At 49.2% G+C, this 24,342-nt stretch overlaps 1 protein-coding gene across 1 annotated transcript; it reads left to right on the top strand.

Annotated features, from left to right (window-relative positions):
- The first annotated feature begins 1,306 nt into the window (after positions 1–1,306).
- LOC119377079 (microtubule-associated protein futsch) lies at positions 1,307–23,812 on the top strand. Its single transcript, XM_049411530.1, has 5 exons — positions 1,307–1,391; positions 3,611–4,009; positions 8,381–17,913; positions 19,476–19,548; positions 23,505–23,812. The coding sequence occupies exons 1-5, from the start codon at positions 1,307–1,309 to the stop codon at positions 23,810–23,812; spliced, it is 10,398 nt and encodes a 3,465-aa protein (XP_049267487.1).
- The last annotated feature ends 530 nt before the right edge of the window (positions 23,813–24,342 follow it).

The following is a 24,342-nucleotide window of genomic DNA, read 5'->3' as shown; positions in this document are numbered from 1 at the left end:
CCGTGTTGGGCGCCAGTGTGGTAGCCTCGATGCTCACCGGAGCCGAAGACTACTGCGGGTTCAGGCTTATCGAGCCACAGGGCCGCGTCTACCGTTGCCTGCTTACGTTTAGCGCACCGCTCCGCGCGCGCTCAGCTAGCAAAGGCGTTGAGCGCCGCGCGGCATAAACACAGTGTTCGAGATAACATACACACAAACACTTTATTTGCCTTCGGCGGCACCCCAACACACACACAGTACACGTCCACTCCCGGGGCACGGGGAAGCAAAGGGCTTCCCACGCGGACGATACACCAAGGGGAACTGCCAGCACGTCGCAGCTGGCAATGGCGAGCTTTGACACGCCGCTCGGGAAAAGGTCCCTCGCGGCTATGCTGTGCACTCTCGCGATGACCACTGGGCCTGGTCGCGGGAGTTAGGGCAATCTCCGTACGCGTGGGCCTCCGGCAAGTGCGGCTCGGCGTGGTACGACCGCGCACGAGCACTAGGCACCGCTCTTTGGCTTCACGTACAAACCGGAGCTAACACTGAGGTAAACACGCCTGCAAGGATGCCGAGGCACCCAGGCAGGCTACAGTCCAGCGATTCCCAAAGGGGACGTTGGACCGGAAAGAAATATGTGCTTACCCAGCGGCGTCCGAGGAGAGAGAGAGTTCGTCCCGGCGTGTACGCGCGTCCGTCGCGCTGAATTTCGCGGCTCCCAGACCGCGTGCAGCGCCATCACGAAAGCCGGCGCGTAGCGCAAGATGGCGCCACTTGCCGTCGCGGGAGAACGGGAGAGGGAAAGAATTCACGGAACGGCGAAATGCCCGCGCAGTGGCTTCGGGCGCGCCTCGAATCCCCACTATATATATATATATATATATATATATGCTATATGGTATCACTGAAATGGATTTATTTTTAAATCAGCACCGCTTGCCCATCGTCGGAGCACCCCTTAACCACCATCGGAGCTGTTATATTCGTCAGAAGAAGCAGCACTGTCTTCTGAAGACAAGTGTCTTCCATGCCATCCAGCGAGTTGCCATCACGACGAGGCCCATTCTTCCATCGTTGAGTGCACGTTTCACGGCATCGGTCAGGCAACTGCGAAACTCATTGAAGACCAGCAGGCTGCGAGGACACAGTACTGCACCTGGCTGTCATTTCCAGACCACTTGTATTCATTCAAGCATCATGGCATGTAACCTTTTTTGTTCACGCAAACGACAACGCCGGGTGGGAGCGCATCCTTCATCGTCTTCACCTTCTTTTGAAAATGATGAAGGGTGGCAGCTTACTGCTATCTGCTGTGCAAGCCAGCATGACTGTGAAGCACAAGTGCTCGTTGCCAGTGGACAAGAGCTTGACATCCTTGGCCCCGCACTCCGTGATCGTGATCGACGAAGGCATGTCAAACCGCACGGCGGTTTCATCAGCGTTGCTAATTTGCCCCATCATGTAGTTATTCTCCTCCTGAAGCCGGATCACGAAGTGCTGGAAGTTCACAAGCTTGTCCTCGAACTCCTCCGGCAATTTTTGACAGATGGATGTGTGCCGGCGGAGAGAAAATCCTTTGCATCTCATGAATCAACGCACCCAGGAGTTTGGTGCATCGAACTCTTCTGTTGAGAGCCCTGCTTCTCGAGGAAGCTCCACGGTATTCACGGTCACTGGCAGCGAGTGCGCACGAACCTCCCGCACGAAGTCCACAAGCGTATCTTCAAGCTGCGGATGAACCTCACTGGGCCCTTGAAATGACATTTTCCGCTGGTTGCACTGCTGCAGCTTGCCTTTCTGTGCTCTTCAATAACGTATGCTTTTTTCTGAAACGCCAAAGTGGCGCTGAGTGGCCATGTTGCCATCTGCTTCGGTGAACTCAACAACATTTAGCTTAAATGCAGCTAAGAACTGTCTGCTCGTGCCGCTACTCATCTTCAATGAATGAAAAAAAAAATGAATACAAAAAAACGCCAGGCCTGCGCTGAAACTGCAGCACAGTCACAGCGAAAGCAGAAAGAGCGGCGTTTCTAGAGCCCGCTGTAAGATCTCTTGGGGCTACAATACAAGTACACTAGAAAGGTACCCACTACGCCATAAATCACAATTTTTGTGAAGTTGGGAAGCACCTACTAAGCCATTATTCGTCAATCTGCGGAGAAGCGAGGCACCAGCTACACGTCTGTAAGGCATTATGTGTACTTTGTTGAAGCAACGACTGATGACAATGAAGAATTATGGCTCAGCCCTTTGTAATGGGTTGGAAGCTTTAAACGGCCCACCAGTTATGTAATTTGCATTGGGTGATGCCTGGTCGCTATTTCCCTCTCCCGTCATGCTGTATAACATACGTTGACGTGGGAGAGAGACGGGAGGGGGGGGGGCGAAGAACTTTACTGAGACCCCGAGGAAATGGATCATGCGCTTATGGGCTTCCTTGGCAACCAATACAAGTGCACTCGCGAGGAACCCACTATGCTATAAATCATTGTAATTTTACTGAGACCCCGAGGAAATGGATCATGGGCTTATGGGCTTCCTTGGCAACCAATTCAAGTGCACTTGCGAGGAACCCACTACGCTCTAAATCATTGTAATTTTACTGAGACCCCGAGGAAATGCATCATGCGCTTATGGGCTTCCTTGGCAACCAATACAAGTGCACTTGCGAGGAACCCACTACGCTATAAATCATTGTAATTTTACTGAGACCCCCAGGAAATGGATCATGCGCTTATGGGCTTCCTTGGCAACCAATACAAGTGCACTTGCGAGGAACCCACTATGCTATAAATTATTGTAATTTTTGAGAATTAGGGCAGCAGGCACTGTGCCATTTTTCGTCATTCTACGGAGAGCCATGGTACCTGCTAAACGCATGTAAGGCATTATGCGCACTTTGTTGATGCTGTGCCTGATGACGGTGAAGAATTATGGCAGAGCCCTTGGTAATGGGTGGGAAGTATTCAACAACCTACTCGTTGCGCAATTCGCATTGTGTGACGCTTGGTACTTATTTTACTCTTCTACCACGCTATATTGCACATGCTTATGTGGTTCCTTTCCGACATGAAGCCTGTATAGGACCTTTTTGCAAAGCAGCTTCAAGCACCGGCATGGCTCAGAGGTTGAATACTGGGCTCCCACGCAGAGGGCCCAGGTTCGAACCTCGTTCCATCCTGGAATTTTTTTATTATTTCGTTTTTTTTTCTTATTTCGAGCGATACTGGTTACGGACACCGGCGGCGGCAGCGGCGGCGGCGGACAACTACGGCGCCAAAAGCGGCCGGTGAAAAGATCTCGTAACAGCTTTCGCTGTAAAAAATCAAACGCAGCGTTGATTGGAGCGGAAAACTCGGGAACAGATCGGGAGCACAGCACGAACACACAAAACAAACAGGGAGACTAAATAAATATGCCTGCTATCGGATTTGGACGTGGATATGAGCAAGTGTGGCTTTTGACATACATGCACGCCTCATGTTGCCAGACAGCTACTCACTATCAGCTGAACACTGCTATATAAGACGAGGGGTGACTTTAGCTTGTTGTTTTAATGAAAGCATCTCGTCTTATATTCCATTTTATACTGTATGTATGCATGTGGAGTGATACTGACAGTGTTAAGATTATGAGATACGAAATTATCTCCTGGACTGTGCAGCTGGGGTGAGCAGGGCGGTGGCCACAACCACCCGGGACCAAGGGACGCAGACGGGAGCACGGCCGCCCGTACTGGTGCGCCGACTGCTGGGCAGAGCACGAGCACGGCGGTTCACGCGCCTCTCTCTGCGACGACAGCAGCAGCAGCAACATCCGCAGGGGCGGAAGCAGGAACGGTCGCCGGCAAAACCCGCCGGAGCGGTAGGACGATCGGGCGAAGCTCCGGGCTCGTCTCCTCCAGTTGCCGAGGATTGGCAGCGCTGGCAGAGCTGTTGCGTGGCATCCATGCTGATGGTGCCAGTGGAAGGCAACAGCACGCCTTCTGGAGGGGAACCGAACCAATCACCGTCCTTGTCCATCAGGAGTGAGTAGTTTTCCATTTCCTATTTCATTTTTATTTCTGTAAAAAACATTCAGGGCCCATCGGGCAAGGGCTGTGTTTTTTGGCAGAATGTAACATTGATTCCATTTGAGTTTGCATTTGATGTACTATGTACTATGTACTATGTAAGAATCTTGGTGAGCAGGGAATAGCGGTGATGCTGTGGGAAAGGCCATTCCAGTGTTTTGCTGCCCTGGAAAGAAATAAAGAATAAGATATTTCAGTGTAGGCAAGTAGTGACTGAGAGTGGACGACCAGTGTGACGAGATAAGCGAGTTGCATGGACAATCTGATTTAGCGCAAGATTGAAAAACATGTAGAGCCGTGGCAAACAAGGCGGACTGCCACCTTGTCGGAAACTATGTCGTGTTTATTCTGTCCAACAAAGTGTGCGCATGGCATGTGCTGGATGTGATGAGGGTGGTAGAGACGAAAAAAAAAAGAGAAGGTGAGAGCTCTACGTTGTGTGGACGTGTCCAGGAAAGCCTGGACCGCCTGGTTGCTGGTCCTCACAAATATTCGTCACGGGGCTCCTGTCGGACATGTCGAACGTGGAGTTGTTTATGGCAGGGATGGGGTACACTGTCACCATGCTGCTACAAGCTTATAGAAGAGAAACAGAGATTTAATGCGAGTAGCTGTGGCTGTGTTACACCAATGAAAACATTGCGTTATGAGCAGTTGTCGACATACACTGTAACACCGATTGAAGACAGTGTGTATGCACTGAATATAATTGGAGTTGATGTTGAAAATTTCGTGTGGAAGACAACGAAAGATGTTAGAGGATATAACACGAACACTGTCAGCAGGGCTAGTCGAGCAAGTTTGTGGATACTCATGTTGGAAATTCAGTGCAGGAGCTAATAAAAATGGTCAAACCTGGTAACAATTTTGTCAAGTCCACCTAAAAATATCCTCATTACATGCAGTATTTATTGCACGCATACCCTGCGCTATCTGCAAAAAAGTTTTGGGATCGAGTCTCCGTGCAGGAAATGCAATCGTGATGATAGCCCAGCGAGAAGCCTCTGTCAGTTGTGATGACCCGTTTTCATTTGCCTTGTCACCACATAACACGTGAAAAATGGTAGATTATAAATGCACTTTACACTATTGTCATTGTGCACCTGTTCAATCTGGGTGAACAGGCAGCTTAGGCAGATTATTATTTTGCCAAAGGTGACTGTGATGCTATCTTTAGTGCGATCTCGTCACTACCGGCCACACATTAGCAAATTTTTCATACTGAGTAACACTGGAAAAACCATTGCAAGGAGCATATCGTATAGTCTTTCATAGCTGTGAATGTAAAAGCATCAACCAGTGCAACATAAAAATTAATGCTTTACAGTAAAAGCTCGTTAATTCGGATTTCACGGGACCGGAAAAAATGTCCGAATTAACCGAATGCCGAATTAACGAATGAACAGGAAAAACATTAAAATCAAGTTGGCGAAGCATACCTTTATTTGCTGAAGTATTTTGTAATGGTCGTCTGCGTTTTCACGCAGATTCCGGCTTACATTACAATTTTTCTTAACTTTTCCAAATGGCCAACAGCACGCAAACTGTTGGAAGTGCTCAGGCAAACGCCCTCTAATATCAAAAGCGCCTCCGAGACTTCCCGTGAGGTGCGATGAGGTCACGACATCATTAATAATTTCTTGATCGGGCAGGAGACCAGTCGTTGCGACACAATCATCAATCGCGATGTAGTCCTGAAGGGTCATATCTGTGGGAAGGACAGCATTGAAGGTCGGGCAGTCACCGTCGGTGGACTCGGCTGACACCTCGTCGATGCCACCGTCGGCTACTGCCGCATACTCGGACCTCACATGTAAACACGGTCACAATGGGAAAAAAGAACTCCGCAAGAAGAGACGGTGCCGACACAACACAAGGGAAAATGGCGTCGGAGGCGCAGTGGAGCTAGAAAAGAAAGAAGACGCCGACGTTCGGTGACGCTGCGATCGCCCCCACTAGTTGATGACGATGGCGATGTGACTCAAGTTTCGGTTTCGCCCCAGTGGTGCCGGCGCTGCTTTATTACACATTTGTGTAGCGGCAGCCGTCAGAATTTGTCTGAATTAAGCGGTGCGGAGCCCAATTCTGACGAATTAACGAAGGTTTGGTCCCATAGATTAACATGCACTTCGGCCGGGACCAATAGAGCCGTCCGAATTATCCGAATTTCCAAATTAACGGGTGTCGAATTAACGAGCTTTTACTGTATCTGTGTTAGTAGCACCTCAAGATAACCAATTCATAATCTAAATTATTCTGCTTATTTGAAACTTGTGAAGCTGAGAAGAAGAATGTTTGGTGCACCACCACCAACAGCAGATACAGTTAAGCTTCGTTATCACGAAATTGAAGGCACGCCGCGATTTGCTCGTTATAACCAATATTTCGTTACAACCGCAGCAGGCGTTTAGTGCAAATATTATGCAGTGTACTTAGCCAAAACAAATAGCGGGCGAAATAGCATATCGCAGGCAGGCGTGCCGCAACCGTGCACACTGTGTGCACCGACTGTGTGCCGTGTGCAGTGAGAGGAATGCTGGAATGACTTTGCGAGCGCAGCAGCGTGCGCATGGCGCACTGTCCAGCTTTATGCGCATTGCTGGAGGATGCTGGTGGGAGTTTTGAACTGCTAAATACAGTTGTCACGTTGCACACTGTAGTGACATTGGCACGAAATTTCATTTCCGAACAAAACTTGTTCGTTATATCCCGTTACAGGCAAATTTTACCTCGTTAAGGCGATGTTTTCAGTACATTGGTTTCTACGGCGACTTTCAAGGGGCATTACGATTTGCTCGTTATATCCAATATTTTGTGATAACCCATCTCGTTTTAACTTTATTCCTAAATGGCTGTGGTTACAATGGCTGTGCCAACCCTATCACCATCTCCTGCACTGATGCAACACCCAGCAAAACAAACTACACAATGCTTAAAAATTAGTTTGAAGCGCACCGAAGACACGGATCAAAGGCAGTGGACAGAACAGTACTTACAGGATAGGACAGTGCTTACTCGCGCTGTCCTGTCAAGTTCCTTTGTCAGGGTTTCGGTGCACCTCAAACTAATTTTTAAACATGAACATCTACCAGGTGGCCCAACTTGCCATCTCTTTGAAACTACACAATGGCTGACACTGTGAACCATGGTGTTCTTTGGAACTGTGAGTTTATGACTGTACCCATTGCATGGATCACTACCACCATAACAAAAAAATTGAAGCAGCTTCACTGACCTAACGTCGCGAGGGCTGGTTAAATAACGGAGCTGCTGGCATCACAATGCAAGGCGTGGTCTGCCTCGTTACAAGCAAGGTCATACATATTTTCCTCCTGCTCTCCCAACCAAATGCCTTTCACAAAGTCTTCCTTTGTCTCTTTCTTTTTATCTCTCTTTTTTTCTTTTTTTTTCTCCCTCTCTTTCTTTCTCTGTTTTTCTCCCTGTGGCACATGCACTTTTGCTGTGTACTTCATTTTTAATGCACCGATGGTGAGTAGTGGGGCTTGTCCTATTTCTGTGGCACATACCCACTAGGAAACTGTGAATGATGGACCCTCTGGAATTCATCTTGACTTTAAACAGCTCTGCTGTTAAGTTGCCATCAATCACAGTTTCATCTGCAGCAGATGCGGCGCGCGGCACCCAGTTGTTTTGTTTCGACTCTGGGTGTGTAGGCCGTGTACGTGCCTTTAGAACTGTGTGTGTGTGTGTGTATGCAGCTTATGATTGCATTGTTGGTGACCACAGTTTCATCTGTAGCAGAAGTGACACTCTGTAGCTTCGTTTTAACTCGGTGCAAAGAGCATGCAATGTCACAAAGCTGAAACATGGCAGAAGCTGTTGAAGGTGAAGAGCGTCTCAGCGATGGTCCGCATGCTGGCATAAAACTCGCTTGCTAACTCACGATGGATGATCAGTCTGTTGCCAGCCATTTTGCCAGTGAAAAAATTATCGTCACATGCACATGGTGGTCGGTGGTGGCTGTACGTGATGAGGGAGGTGTGCAGCGCACATTTCGGATAAATTAAGACAGGGAGGTCTTGCGCCACACTTGCACAGTGGATGAAGTCGTGAATGACCAAAATTGCAGTTTTTATTCTGCTCTTAAGTGCAAAATAAGGACAGGATTTGCGTATTCATCCAAAAAATGAGAGAGTATTGATGTAATGCACACTTGTTTGTTGTTTCCTGGACTCTTTTGATAATTGGGCATTCATTTATTCCGGCATTTTTCTGCTCCTGTGAAAGCCGAATCAGTGAGCTTTTACTGTTAAAGTGAATCAGCTGCTTGTGACTAAGTTGGCAATGGGCCTGTGGTGCGTGCAGGTCATGAATCAAGCTCCCAACTGCTGGATGCCATTCGTCCATGCTCCGTCGAGCTTCTCCGCCTGACAGAGAAGGAAATCGTTCGGTGGCAGCATCGGCGAGAGCCGGAGGGTCGCCGGAGGTGGAGTCTGCGGGATCTGGACAAGCCCGGCCAGAGTGTTGCTGCCCCGGACATGTCCGAACCCAAGAAGCAACGCCGGAAACGTGGTCTTTCGACGGACAGCAGTGCCAGTTCACAACGAAGTGCTTCGGCTGGCAGAAGACGTGCTGCCCCTGTGAACTCTGTGTTGCCTCGCTCTGAGCGATTTACAAATCTGGAAGCCCGCTCAGTGGAGCCAGCTCACCGGACTCGTCGTGTTTCTTACAGCTCTGCGTCGGAGGACGGCCAGATGTTGAACAAACATGCAAATTCCAGGACTGGGAAAGCCAGCAAAAGAGTTAAAGTGGCAGCTGAATCTTCCACCAGTGACCGGACATTAAGAGAGAGGGAGGCGGGTGAGAAAGCTGATAAGGGTCAGGCTGGGGAAGCTGTGACAGACGCTGGAAATGATGCAGAGTCTCCAGCCTTCTCTGCGGCTGTGGCTACTGCCGACCTCGGCACGGAGCTTAGTGTACCGCCTGTTGAGAAACGTGTTTCACATTCACGAAGAGAAAGAAAGCTGTCGTCAAAGCGTCACCTTGCAGTTGAAGTAATTGAATCTGTACCCAATTCTGACGCGTCATCATCATCATTGTCACCAACGTCACACCTTGTAAACAGGTCCAGTGATCCCGAAGGGAGTACCAGCAGGCCATCTATCATCTGTCGGATCCGGATCCAAGGAAAACACGGAGTAATCTCTACCACCAGCACTCGGCCTCGTGTGGTTGGCTTTGTCAGTCCCGACAGGTCGACAACAGAAAGCCGTGTTGCGGATCTCGGTAGCCCTCCAACGTTTGGTGCTAGTGAATCGTCGAGCAGCACCGTTGTTGAAACCCAGATGTCAGATGGGTCTGTGCCTGCTGCCACACCTTTGAGCTCTGAGGTGACAAATCTCAGTGAGTCGTTGAAGGTCAAGGTTTCTAAGAGGAATCAATCAAGCTCTGCAACACCTGAAGCAACAGAAACACGGTTAAAAAGTCCTGAACGAGCTTACTCATCAACAGAACCTCTTGCCACGCACTTGAGCCCCGAGGTGGTAGATCCTGTCGAAGTGTTGAAGCGTAAGGTTTCTAAACAAAGTAGGTCAAGCATTGTGACTCCCGAAGCATCTGTTGTGCATTTTGAAAGCTCTGAAGCAACCCATATGTTAGATGCTTCATCACTTGCCACGCCTTCAAACTCTGAAATGGCAGACTCGGGTGTTGCATTGAGGCGGCCCAAGAGGTTGAGGAAGGGCCAATCAAGCTCTGTGACACCTGAAGCACCTGTCACGCAGTCGGAAAGCTCTGAAGTTGTCCGTGCGGTGGACTCTTTGGAGTCTGCTGCCTCACCTTCAACCTCAGAGTTGGCAGATCCTGGTGCTACTTTGAGGACGAAGTCGTCTAGAAAGGGCAAGTTGAGTGACATGACCCCTGAAGCACCTGCCGTACAGTTAGAAGGCTCCAAATCGGCTCCCGTGTCAGGTGCTTCAACATCTCTTGCCACACATTTGAGCTCTGAGTTGGCGGATTCTGGCGCAGCTCTGAGGCGCCCCAGGAAGAGCAAGACGAGCACCGTGACACCTGAAGCACCTGAAGCATCTGCTGTGCATTTGGAAAGTGCTGAAGCCTCTTGTGCATCGGATGCCACAACACCCCTAGCCACACCTCTCAGCACCGAGGTGGTCGACTCTGGTGGGGCTGGGCAGCCCAAGAGTTCTTGGAAGAGCAAGTTAAGAACTGCAGCATCTGACACACGTGATGTGCATTTAGAAAGCTGCAAAGCAGGTAACGTGCCAAGCACTCATGAGTCGGACCCTACAACTCTAAGCTCCGAGGTGACAGATCATAGTGCGTCATTGAAGGTCAAAATTTCTAGGAGGAGCAAGTTAAGCATCACAAAACCTGAAACACCTGCTGCACATCTGGAAAGCTCTGAAGCAGCCCACATGCCAAATGCTCCTAACCCTGTTGCCACACCTTTGAGGTCTGACACAGAAGATTCTGGTGTGGTGTTGAGGCCTAAGAGAACTAGGAAAAGCAAATATGGCAACGTCACAACTGAAGCACCTGGAACACATTTGGAAAGCTCTCAAGTAGTCCATGCGCCAGATGCTCCACCATCTTTTGCTGCACCCTCGAGCGCTGAGGTGGTAGATTCTGGTACAGTGTTGAGGTCTAAGAGATCCAGGAAGAGCAAGTCAAACATCACGACACCTGAGACACCTTTGGAAAGCTCTCAAGCAATCCCAACGCCAGACGTTGCAACATCTGCCGTACCCTTGAGCTCCAAGGTGGCAGATTCTGGTGCACTATTAAGGCCTAAGAGTTCTAGGAAGAGCAAGTCAAACATGGTGACATCTGAAGCACCTGAAACACAGTTGGAAAGTTCCAAACCTATGTTGAGCGATGCACCTCCTACAGCGGTAGAGCCAAAGGTCCCTGAAGCTGCTACATGTAGCTTGCCAAGCAGGAGAAACGTTCGGTCAGCTAGTGATGTTGGGCCTAAAAGAACCAGGCGAGCCTCTACCTCCAGTCCTTGTAAACCAACTGAATTCCCTGAACCCTTCACTAGTGGTCCTGCCAGCATTGGGGACATGCATGACCACCAGCTGGTGCCCCTGATGGGTGCCCAGGACGCAGCCCTAGGAACATCACAATCAAGCGGGGATGTCGATGCTATTCAGGAGCCTGAAAATGTGATGCCAGTCTCGCAGCGGGGCCGACGTAGAAGAATTGTGTCATTGTGCTCCAGTTCGGACAGCCAAGATGCAACAAACATACCATCAGACGACAGCACAGCACATTCTGAAAATGCAGTGCAAGCAACTACCAGGCATACAAGACGCCAAGCAGCAAGCTCTAAACTATCATTGAGAGATGTTAGTGCCACACGTTCAAGCAGCGCAGAGTCAGTCACAAGTACTAGTAGTTGTGAGGTGTTGTCGGGTGGGCTTACTGAGATGAGTTTACCTAAACAGGAAATTTTGAGCAAACAGGCTAGTGGGGTGGAAGAACCAAGCAGCTCGAAAGTAGTTGTAAGGCGCATGCGTTCCAGAGGGAATAGTTCCAGCGCATCATTGAGCCATAGCACTGAAAGCACGAATGCCATGGCACCGGGTACCACTTCTACTGTGCAGGGAGGGGCTAAAACTGCGCCATCTAAAGAAGCGAAAAGTCGCAGCTCATCGAGAATCTCTGCTAACAAGTTGGCTCTTAGAAGGAAGGTTCGTGAAGAAGACAACAATGAAGGCAAGCCCGGTGCTCCTGAACAACAAAATGATAACTGCCTTGTTGCTGACACTTCAGGCAGCCGCTCACCAGTCTTTGATGTTGGTGTTGCCTCTACAGCCACCACTGGCACGGTAACCTCCAATGTTTCACCATTTGATAGCGCTTCCTGCAGCACAGGTGCAAGCTTTGCCAAGCTTGTCAGCAACCGCACCACGACTAGGCTAGTAAGTTCGGGCTTACAGGTGACGAGTAGCAGCACGCCCAACGATGGGATTCCCAAACCTGGTGCCCCTGAAGCAGTCGGCCCTCACGAACGCCCAGTGTCTAGCGCACCTAGGTTGGGCACACCGTCAAGCAAGCGGGAAGTGGGAGGTCTGCCGATACGTTCGAGCAAACCGCGAAAGAAAGCAGCCCTTCCCGAAGCTCCCGACCCTCGAATACAGGAACTGCTCGTCACCTATGAGAGGCTTACTATCACAACGCCTAGTGAGCTGTCGGGTGATGACAGTGTTGGCAGCAAGCAGCCTGACGTGGCACAGCCATCCCCATCGTTTAACTTGCCTGAAGCAGCAGGAAGTGGCAACCCACCACAAACATCTCCATCAAGCAGTGGGACTGATTCTGTTCAGAAAGAAGGCTCCCAAAGATGTGAGAGTCACAGAGCGCCTGAAGCAGAGCACCTTAAAGGACTCTCAGATAGCAGCAACCTTGTTGATACAAAAGAATCTGACAGTTCTAAGTCGGGTGCATCATCCAGTACGCGTGGAGCAGCTGAGGCCAGTGGTTTGATGAAAGGTGCTGCTAAAGGAATGGAAAACAGCCCTGAATCTGTCCCAGAACCTGAACCTGTCCCAAACTGTGCAGTTAGTGAGCCAGATGTGACAGACTCTGACAGACCATCTAGCAGTGTGAATACTGCAAACAAAGACTTTGTTGCCACCGGGGGGTTGGAAACTTCCTTACTGCACCCCAAACAGCGCCAGTGTGATGATACAGCTTCTGACGTCCTCCCTGTAAGTAGTGACATTCCTATTTCTGAGGTAACCATGGCCGAACCAAACATCGAGCTTGAAGCACCTGAAGAAGCAAATGCGAGCTCAGCTGTTAGTAGTGAACTTGCAGCTGCAAATGCTTCGACAAATGCCAACTTTGATGCAGGTTTAAATGGACCCGTACCTGTTGGATCTGTGCAAGGAAACAGCTCTGTTATTTCTGTCAGCGAAGCAGAAATTTCTGAACCAATTGCTAAGCCTGGCGTTTCTGATGTGGCTCGCATCGATGCCCCTGCAGATGAATTGCTGTTGAGCTCCAGCAGCAAGAAGTTGCTGAGAACCAGTCAGCCCAGCCCATCGAGCATATCTAGTAAAGCAAGAAGAGAACCTCCTACTTCACCTGTGGGCAATGGTTTTGACAACTCAAGCTCCAGCTCCATTAATACAGCTGTTGAGCACAGCAGATTTCATGTTACAAGTCCCATCGAACAGAGTTCCTCTGAGATATTGGACAGCCACCAGGCTCTTCAGGAGTGCCCTGCTGCCGATCTTGTGACGGAGTTAAACTGGTCCATAGAGTCGGGCCAGAAAGCAACCGAAGGCTGCACTGAGAAAGCTACTGATGCGGCTGGAACACCAGAACCGGTTCCCATTCCTTGTGGGCAGAAGGGAAATAAACTCTCAGTAGCATCAAGTGATGATGTTCAACTAGAGGCTGAGTCATCATCCCATATATGTGCTGACAGCGAGCAGGCTGCAGCCGACCAGGAAAGTGCCGCTGACTCCACGAATTCGGCGGAGGTGTCATCTGCCGATGACGACTTCATATGCCTCAGCCCTGGTGGTGATGAAGACTGGATCCTACTTGATGAGGTTAGGGACGACTCCATAGAGCTGTTTCCATCATCTGAAGGGAGCATTGCAGCAGAAGGCAATGAAAGCTGCGGTGATGATACAAATGTTGACAACAGCGTATTGGCCTCTGAGGTGAACTGTGTTGATGTTGATGTTTGCAAGAAGGAGACTGGGGACAACATTGGTGATATTGGCAAAACAGGCAAAGACATCGTTGGTGCCAGTAGTGAAAAAAGTGTTCGTGACGATGGGTCTTGGGTGGATCCTGTCCAGCACAGTGGCAGAGAAAGTAGCAGCAAAAAAAGCATCGCAAGGGTTTGCACAGAAAGCTGTACTGGCAACAACTGTGACGCCAACTGTGGAAGCTGTGATGGAAATGTGAAAAGTGTTGATGGTGCCTCTAGTGTCACTGGTGATAACTGTGTTGTAGACAGTGGTGGTGAAAGTTGTTCAGAGGCTGCAAGCAGTATGGAACACTTCGAAATTTCTAGCGAAACCCTAGCAAATAATAGCTGTGAGGAAATTCTTCGCAACTTTGGCAGTGACAGTAGTATGATAGATGTTGGCAGTGAAAGTTTCTTGGACCCCACTGGTAGTGATAAATGTATGGAGGAGATGGCCAAGGAAGATTGTGCCAACATTACTTCTGCAGATCTTGTTCAGGACTTTGGCAGTGAAAATTGTGTTGGTGACATCGGAAGCGAAGGTGTAGAATTCATTGCAAGTGAAAACTTTATCGAAGATATTGGCTCTGAAGAAAGCATGGAGCTGTTTAGCGGGACTGACTCTGAGTCCAAGCAGCACAAGAAAGCAGCTGCAGTTGGTGAAAGCAGTGATTCAAGGCAACACGAAGACACCAGTGCCATGGTGGCTGCTGCAAAATCTTTACGAGTGGTGCTTGAAAGACTGGATGATATTGATGCACGCAGTGCCATTGGAATGTTGTACTGTAAGGCCAAGAAGGCTTTAAAGTATAACAGGGCCCCTTGCAAAGTAGTCGAAATCGCCGAAAACAAGCCTGAGAGGAGGCCTGAGAATTTGCAAGCTGAGCACGCTGGCACAGAAAAGAAAGACAGAACCGTTGGCCGATCTACAGCAAGCAAGTCGCCTGTCTTTCATCGGCAGACATTGAGACCTTCCAAGTCTCTGCACAGAGACACTAGAGAACCTAGTAGTCAAAGAGGACCGAGTGATCCACAAGCCCAGCACCGAAGCCCACGGGAGCAAGATAGCAGTGTCCAACCTGTTTCGGCAGAAAAGGCACCTAATTCCAACCAAAAGACCTTCAAATCTTCCAAAACTTCTCACAAAGGTCTCTCAGATTCTGGAAACCAACATTCCTCGGGTGAGCCGCAGGCTCAACATGTTAACGCTCAGGAACAGGATGGAAGTGTTGCACCTTTTTCAGAGGATAAGCCATCTTTCGTTAAGCAGGCATCAAAATCCTCCAAGTCGTTACACAAAGATCACAGGGACACTCGCATCCAACATTTGGAGAAATCGGCTGATGGATCGAAGGCTAAGCCTACAGGTGCAAGAAAGAAAGACCGAAGTGCTAATCGTCTCTCAGTGGATAAGTCATCCAACGGCCACCAGAACGTCTCGAATGCTTCCAAGTCTTCTAGCCAGGATGTCAAGGTTGCCAAGAACAAGGACAGTGATGCCAGTACCAGCAAACGAGAAGCACAGCATGCTGTTGTAGAAAAGCAAAAGGTACGTGTTGCTCACTCTTCATTGGAGAGATCCTCGAGCCGTGACCAAGAGGCTTTGAAATCTTCCAAAACTTCCCACCGAGCTTTCAAGGTTGCCAAGAACAAAGACAGTGCTGCCAGTGCCAGCAAAGCAGAAGTACAGCAGCCCTTCAAGGTTACCAAGAATAAGGACAGTGCTGCCAGTTCCAGAAAAGCAGAAGCACAGCAGCCAGGCACAGAGAAGCAAGGGGACGGTTTTGACCATTCTTCAGTGAAAGAGTCACCATGCCATGACCAGGAGGCTTCAAAGTTTTCCAAGACTTCTCACCGGGCCTTCAAGGTTACCAAGAATAAGGACAGTGCTGCCAGTTCCAGAAAAGCAGAATCACAGCAGCTGGGTACAGAGAAGCAAGGGGACGGTGTTGCTCACTCTTCATTGGAGAGATCCTCGAGCCGTGACCAAGAGGCTTTGAAATCTTCCAAAACTTCCCACCGAACTTTCACAGTTGCCAAGAACAAAGACAGTGCTGCCAGCGCCAGCAAAGCAGAAGTACAGCAGCCGGGTACAGAGAAGCGAGGGGACAGTGTTGATCATTCTTCAGTGGAAGAGTCACCATGCCTCGACCAGGAGGCTTCAAAGTCTTCCAAGACTTCTCACCGGGCCTTCAAGGTTATCAAGAATAAGGACAGTGCTGCCAGTTCTAGAAAAGCAGAAGCACAGCAGCCAGGTACAGAGAAGCAAGGGGACTGTGTTGACCATTCTTCAGTGGAAGAGTCACCATGCCATGACCAGGAGGCTTCAAAGTCTTCCAAGGCTTCCCACCGGGCCTTCAATGTTACCAAGAATAAGGACAGTGCTGCCAGTTCCAGAAAAGCAGAAGCACAGCAGCCAGGTACAGAGAAGCAAGGGGACTGTGTTGACCATTCTTCAGTGGAAGAGTCACCATGCCTTGACCAGGAGGCTTCAAAGTCTTCCAAGACTTCTCACCGGGCCTTCAAGGTTATCAAGAATAAGGACAGTGCTGCCAGTTCCAGAAAAGCAGAAGCACAGCAGCCAGGTACAGAGAAGCAAGGGGACTGTGTTGACCATTCTTCAGTGGAAGAGTCACCATGCCATGACCAGGAGGCTTCAAAGTCTTCCAAGGCTTCCCACCGGGCCTTCAATGTTACCAAGAATAAGGACAGTGCTGCCAGTTCCAGAAAAGCAGAAGCACAGCAGCCGGGTACAGAGAAGCAAGGGGAGGGTTTTGACCATTCTTCAGTGGAAGAGTCATCGTGCCATGACCAGGAGGCTTCAAAATCTTCCAAAACTTTCCATGGGGCTTTCAAGGTTTCTAAGAACAAAGACAGTCCTGCCAGTCCCAACAAGGCAGAAGCACAGCAGCTGGGTCCTGAGAAGCAAGGGGACATTGTTGACCATTCTTCAGCAAAAGAGCCACCATGCCATGACCAGGAGGCCTTGAAGTTCCCCAAGGCTTCCTGCTGGAATTTCAACATTGACAAGAACAAGGGCAGTCCTGCGAGTCTCAACAAAGCTGAAGCACAACAAGCAGTCGCGGAAAAGCAACGGGACAGTGTTGACCCTTTTTCATTCGAAAGGTCACAGAGCCAAGACCAGGAGCTCTTGAAGTCTTTGAAGACTTCCCACCAAGATTTCAAGGTTACCGAGAACAAGGACAGTCACACCAGTCCTAACAAAGCAGAGGCACAGCAAGCAGTAACAGAAAAGCAAGGAAATGATGTTGGCCCTTTTTCATTGGAAAAGTCTTCAAGCCAGGATCAGCGGGCCTCAAGGTCTTCCAGCCCTTTAAACAAGGGTGTTCCAACCTTCCACAACCAGATACCAGTGTGTGAGAACCGTGAGCTGAGGCCTGGTAACATAGAGGACCAAAAAGCGGGAGGTGACCTTCAACAAGATGAATGTGCTGAGCCTCTTCAAATTGCGAGGTCGGAGCCATTGCCTCCAACCGACATGGGCAAGGTGCCTGGTCTGCTAGACCAAGTCCTTGATCTAGGTGAGCTTCCTGATGCCATCAAGTGCCTTCTGGACTCCGAAGTTCCGCTCCCTGAATTGGATGCTGATTGCTTCAGCTTACCACCCGACTCTACACGGTGGCTTTCTGAAGATGGTGTGGTTGAAAAGCGGAAACCCGATGAACGCCCGCAAAACAAGGAGGATCAGACACCATTCTGCCCTTCGAGCGACATTGTGCTTGGAGATTTGACCAAAGCTTGCTCGCTCACGAATGAAGGCCTCGTTGCTCTTGTACCGGCTGTGCCCCCGCCTACCTGTGGCCCACATTTCAACAGCTCGAATACTCCTCGAGCCCGCAAGAAGTGCCTGAGGGGCCTGGCCCACTGGCAGAAGACTAAGCTGGAAGCGTTTGCGCGTGACTCGTGCTTCGAGGTGGACTTTGAACACAATCCCGAACTGCGCATTGCCTTCTGTCGTGACCGCAGTGTGGTCCTGACTCCCGCTCGGTCTGCACCGACGGTCGCTTTGCTGGCACCGACCCATCAGCGACCACCGCCCAGCCCAGATGACGATGCTGTGAGCATCCGTGAGCTGCCACCATTGGACGCATCGCCCGACCCATCCATGCTTTTGGTGTCCCCACCAAGCACGCCCCCACGACACGAGGTAAGTGGTTATCAACAGTTCATTGCCACTCGTGTCCTTCACGTCTTTCTGCTTGTTTGAGTAGATTTTCACTAATTGCCTTAAACTCATACCATGGTTCGGTCTGGTAAGATGGATTATACATAAATAGGCAAGGATTACATCACAAAAATATTGCAGTGTCTAGGCGTCCTTGAACATTTGCTTATTAACATTATAGCCTGTGGAGCACTCGTTATGCTGATTAAAATAATAGCGTAAATCTTTCCTTTTTTTAGAATTTTCAGAATTAAAACAGTGTTAAATGTTCTGCAACATTCTACTGAAAATAACTTGGAATTGTAGAACCTCTTGTGTTGCACTCCTGTCATATGGGCAAGGGCACTTACAGGGAGTCCACTTCGGTACATTGAGTGACACTTTAGGCTAATGCAATGGTAAAAGGAAAACTGAGCACACTTGCAATGAAAAAAAAAATGGAGACAGACTAAGAGCGTGTTTTTTAGAGATGCAGATACGGTACAAAGAACATTATTTATCCTGTGTAGTAATTCTTCTTCTGTCTCTTGTTTTTTTCGCGCTGTAAATTTACTATGAACGCTTACCAACTAGCCCGGCTTAGCACTCTTGAACTTTATTTAAAGCATCCTGAGAAGTGGCACCCCTTAGGGTGACACCGCAGGCCGCTCCCACGTGGGGACAGTTAGGCCTAGCCTAACCGCCGCATCGCAGGCTCTCTGGACAGCCCAAAGTTGATGCTGATATTCCAAGCTTTTGAGGGCCGAGCTCCAGTTCTTCTCTGTGGGGTCCTTGTCCCCACGTAACGAGGGGCACCGCCAAAGCATGTGATCTAAGTTGCACGTTCCCCCGCAGTCAGGGCATTGCGAGCTGAAGTCATTTGGAAATAGGCAATGGATGAAAGAGAAATTAGGATACGAATTCGTCTGGAACATCCTAAGGGTCATAGCCTGCGGTCTCGTGAGCTTTTTGTGTGGAGAGAAACGCTACTAAGGAGTAATTGTTCAATGTTGTATTATAAATGAACACAAACTTCATCTAACATAAACACTTGATCTAATAATGTTATCGTAAAAACTTAATCTAATAAAAAACGTAAACGTGAACTGAATGAAGAATGGCGACCACGCTATTACTTGCTCACACAGAAAATTTGTTACCTTATTGCGCTGTTTGGCATCTTGCTGAACCCGAACTATATTGTTCAACGCTGTTCAACTACTACTAAAATGAAATTTTGTGTCCTTTTTATATGCATTACATGTTTGTACCATTGTAAAAGCCAGTGGCGAGGCTATGCACTTGGCCAGCAAAGTGTGTTCCGTGAACACACGCTGGCCGGAGTGCACTCTCCAGCGAATGATACTCCACATGCGATGTTTAGATTTAACAAAGGGTCACCGAGTGACACTGTCCGTAAGTGCACATTACTTGCCCACCTGACAGGGGTATTACTTGGAGACAAACTGAATTGTTGCACTTTGGAAAAATCTGTTGACACAATGCGGGCAGAAAGATGCCTGACAGCCACAGAATTAACGGCTTGCCATTGGCGCTGTTTGCAGACGAGCACGTCACAACTGGACGGACCGTCAGGCCGCTTTGCCCTCAGTGGAGCCAGGTTACCTGCAGACACGGTGAGACACCATCCATGCTTACATAGTGAAGAATTTCCTTCAGTATTATACTTAGAAATACAGTGTCTTACTTCAGAAATAAAGTGTCACCAGATTTTTTGAACAGGTGCTGTGCTGGCTTGGAAATGTCAAGCTGTGGTTGCACGTGAGGCATCGTATTGAATGTGGCTTGGTCTAAACACGGTCATGGCTGCGCACATAAATTTTCCTTGAAATCTTTGTGAAATGTTTTTGTTCACCTGTATCGCATTGTTCGATAAAGGTGACTCGCCTGCAGTGTGGAAGCAAGTGAGGGAACTAAGCGTTATTTCTGAACCAGGCACGCATTCTCTTCACCCAGGGGTGGGTGAATTTCTTATTCCAGGTAGCCATGGCTGGCAGCCACTGCACAGGCCCTGTCCACCATCCGGAGCTGGTTTCCAGGGTTTAGTGATGTCAGAGATGCCTCCCACTGGTCGTCTGCATTTTTTTCCATGCTCTGTTCGTCAATGGGCGCAATACTTGGAATCATTTTGGCATCCTCATACCATGTGGTACAGAGCGTTCACATTCTCTGGGCAGTATGTGCAGTTCCTGCTGAAGTTTCCGGGATACATTGCGTGGAGTAGTTTACCATGCCGATAGGTGCCTCCCTGGAGTCTTCTCCAAGTCGCTGTTTGCTCTCTAGTCGCCTTTCTTTGAGCAGGTGGATAGTGGCACCGTTGGTTCCTGCAGTGCGCGAGTACTTCCGAGTATTTTCTGGTTATTCGATCCTGTTCGTTTCTGGAGCCCGAATATCACTGGAATACAGACAGGTCTACTGTGCAGTGAGGGAAAGCAAAAACAGATAAATTGTTACACAGCTGCTTCTGACCTTGTCATCTGCCTTCCATCTCTGTCCTAGAAGCACTTCCAAGGAAATTGCTTAATTGTGGCATGTTAACAATTTTTAAGGAATTTAGTGCATACCGCAATAACAATTTGTCGTGAAAAAGTGAAGTGCACCCCTCATCCACCAATGTCACAGTGTGCCGCAAGAGATCTTCCGCCTTTTCGGTAACTGCAGAGACTGGTCGATCAATTATTCTGACTTCCACATGATTGCGGCGATTCTGGCGGCCACTGACAGATGCGCCAGTATGACTTCTCACGGACGGCCCTATCAAAATAAGCCATCTGCTCGGCCGCGCGTATGGCGTAGCACTATTCTAAGCATACTGCACACTTTTAACAGGCGACAACCTAAGTGCTTTGTGCTGTTGCTCGCTGCCGCCTTGTGCGGCACCATTTTCAAGTTCGTGGCGTGGGCACCTTGAAACCTTACTGCACCGACACTATCACGCCAAACGTGCGCGTGCGGTACGGCATGTATAGCGCTGTTGTAAGTGTTGTAAGCCTGCTGCTCGCTTTTATTTGGTGATGACACAAACGCGCTGTGCCTCCGTCTGCTACCGCCGCCTTGTGCAGGGTCGTTAGAGCATCATGGAGTGTGTGTCGCTTGCAGAAAGATTGTCGCTGCCTTGTTGACGCTTCAAGGTACTCGCCGCACAAGTGTGCAGTCTGGAGTGGAGCGGTACAAAGAACGTTCCTGTGGCTAACGCGCACATACGCTAGAGCAAGTGGGACAGCAGTGGCGGCGGGAGCCGAATAGGTGAAGTGCTGCACGCAACTAGCCAGGGACGATCGCCTTTAGGCGGCAGTAGAGTGTTTCAGTGAAACAGTGTCAGTTTTCACTCGGAAGCAGGTCGCAGTGAAAACGCACACACATATGTTGCGGAAAGCCGATGTGTGTGTCTGTTTGCTGCCAGTCGCATTGTGCCAGTCGCATTGTGTCCTGGACCCTGTAATAGCTTCGAAATGCTCCTTCACTTTGCGACCGCATGCTATTGGATGGCTGTGCAGGAGAGCTAGAATCAGAGCTTTGCCAAAAAGAAAGAAGTGACTTTGTAGTGGGAACCTGAGGCAATATTGCTGTGGCATTGAATTTATTTTTTCGGTGGCACTGTCAGCGCACGCCAGGCGATGCCAATTTGCACTTTGTAGTGCATACTTATTCTGCGTTCCCACGAGGTACATATTAACGAGGTTTCACTGTGTATAGTTTTCTATTCATTGTATTTATTTGGTGTGCAATCATCATGAAAAGTGCGTTTGCATAGTGCAAGAGGAAATGCCGGTCATTTAGGCAAACAAAGGCTCTCTCAAGTGACAAGTAGCAATGGCTGGAGGCTGTGGCTTTAGTTTTTTGCACTTGTCTTGACGTGTAGCTTGTGTAAAATGGAATATGGAGAGCTTTAGTGGCATATTAGAGAGCTTTTGGCCAAGGGAAGCTCCAGGGCAGCTTTGTACTGTAGGGATTGATGTGCCTTCCCTGCACCTTATCCTCCTGTTCGCATGTTATGCTGGCCCCAAGCCAGCTCAATCTCTAGGAACTGCCGCCCTAGTGACTACATGGTGGACACAGATGGCACACCAAACCAGTTTTCCCCGTGTAAACTGTGCTGCTCCCTTCCAATGTCAAGTCACCGTGCAAACACAAGTTAACGGGCGTGTCCTTATCGGCCTCCCAGTGGTGGCCTTCACATATCCTCTCCACCTGGACTTTCCATTGCAGAGTGCTTATTGCCGTGGGAGAGATACTCGTGGGCCTATGACGAGTTGGTTACGTGGACCTTTGCTTCGTGGCTTCTTCTTGTTTGACCCTTCTTTCAGTTAGCGGATGGTGCAGCAGGAGCGCATACTTGATTGATCTTGTGGCGAGCCTTCCTTTGCCATGAAGCTGCAGCTGTCACACTGTGTCGCATCATTGTGTTTGTTGATAACCGGCCCGTAGTACCCTTTTAGTGCCATTTCAGAGTCAACGAACCCTGCCACAGTGCCCTTTACGCATGTGTATAGTGGGAGAGGGTTGTTCCCTTTCCTGACTGCCACTGGTAGGCCCAATCACGCGCAAACCTGTCTCCACAGTGCCAAAGAAATAGCATTAATAGTGGTGCACATGCAAGCAACTTTGCCTCTAACCATCATGCACGTGGGAGGATATGGTATTACTGGGGCATGTGTTGGAGCGAAAGCCTCAGGGCTCTATAGAAGCATGTCGTACAACATGTCTGCATGTTGTTTCAGCTTACTTCCATCATAATGTTTCATTGGCAAGCTGTGACAGTTGTTTTGGTCAGACATAGCCTTTAAAAGTTTCAGGTCCTGATAAAGTGCAACTTGTAGTCCTGGATGGAATGCAAGAACACACATACCATGTATTGGATGGGCCGTAGGTTATCCTCTGGAAACATTGTTAGCTTGGAAATTAGCTAAAATGGACGCTGGGGTGAGTTGGTACATAGCTAAAGATGATGAACAGTGCATGGACGACACCACAAGGAAGAAACTGGTACTGCAATGAGGGAATAAAATCAGTGCTGTGTCAGTGTTCCGTCAGTGCGTTTTCTTCCTCGTGTGTGTCGTTCGTGCGCCGTTTATCATTTTTAGCCTGGAGTGCTTGATACAGCATCACTTGCAGCTCCTAATCTTTTAAGGATCTCAATCATTCAATCAGTGTGGTTGCTAAGCAGCTGTGACATCACACAGGCAGGATTAATAACCACTAGTTTATATAGGGAAACTGTCATCATCATCATCATCATTCGCAGCTGTTTTAGTCCACTGCAGACGAGGCCTATCCCAATGATCCCAGTTTACTCTATCCTGTGTGGAGCTGATTCCATTTTATTCCTGCGAACTTCCCAATTTCGTCACCCCTTCTAACTCTCGGCCTTCTCCTACTGCGTTTCCCACCCCTTAGGACCCATTCTGTTGCTCTTACTGTCCACTGGTCGTCTGTTCTACAATTATTGTGGCTAGCCCAGGTCCATTTCTTTCGCTGATGTCAACTAGGATATCTGCGACTCCTGTCTGTTCCCTTACCCATTCTGCTGTCCTCCGATCTCTTAATGTGCTATGCGTTTATGGCATGCAGGGAGCGAGTGCTGACAGTGCTAAGCGTAGAGGTGCACGTGCGGACACGGAGCGACCTCAGACCCGACCCCGCACACGACCCCGTGCAATGTGTGCTCTGGTGCGCACGTGGCTATGGTGTGGATGCGCCGCTAGAGGCGGGTGCGATGCACTGGGGCACCGTCAATAGCGATCCCCGGCAAGCGGACATCGAAGACCTTGCGGGAACCTCTCTGCACCGTACGGGAGTGGCTACACCTTCGCTGCGCACCCAGGTTGTGCGCTCGGAGCTGGATCTCCTCCATGCGGTGATCGACCTGGTGCACAGGTGAGCAGGGCTTGAGATTGGGCTAGTTGGTAATCCATCTTCAACAACCAGCGCAGTGCGGACAACGGACAAGGAAGAGAACAAAGATAAGCGCTGACTTCCAACTGAGGATTTATTTAAAAACGCACATGTATAAATACACATGTAAACGTGATTGAAGGAAACAAGTGGAAATTTTAAGGGGCTCGTTTTTCTTGGTATACACAATATTAATGAGCACTAACAGACAATAATGTCAAGGAAAGTATAGGGGACGTTATTAGTAGTAAATGTAATGTAAATGTGAAGAAAGAAAAGTGGACGAAAAGATAGCTTGCTGCGAGCAGGGACCGAACCTGCGACCTTCGAATAACGCGTCCGATGCTCTACCAACTGAGCTACCACGGCGGCCATCCCCCCGTCCACTTTATGGGGTATATATGTGTATTAAACGTGGGAGCGTCAGTCAGCGCTGCCAGTAGCCTTGACGGTGAGCGTGGAACACTCTTTTTCCGCCTGTTGGCGTCATGTAGCACGTGAACTTATTACGAGCTG

Source organism: Rhipicephalus sanguineus, unplaced genomic scaffold (genome assembly GCF_013339695.2).
Source record: "Rhipicephalus sanguineus isolate Rsan-2018 unplaced genomic scaffold, BIME_Rsan_1.4 Seq34, whole genome shotgun sequence".
NCBI classification, from domain to species: domain Eukaryota; kingdom Metazoa; phylum Arthropoda; class Arachnida; order Ixodida; family Ixodidae; genus Rhipicephalus; species Rhipicephalus sanguineus.
Note: the sequence above shows the minus strand (reverse complement) of the source record. Positions and strands in the feature narration are given on the sequence as shown.

Excerpts from the sequence above, each read along its gene's own strand:
- LOC119377079 (XM_049411530.1), top strand. The coding sequence starts at position 1,307 with ATGACTGTGAAGCACAAGTGCTCGTTGCCAGTGGACAAGAGCTTGACA. Across the intron at positions 4,010-8,380 it reads ACCGTCCTTGTCCATCAGGA|GTCATGAATCAAGCTCCCAA; the intron begins GTGAGTAGTTTT and ends TGGTGCGTGCAG. Across the intron at positions 17,914-19,475 it reads GCACGCCCCCACGACACGAG|ACGAGCACGTCACAACTGGA; the intron begins GTAAGTGGTTAT and ends CGCTGTTTGCAG.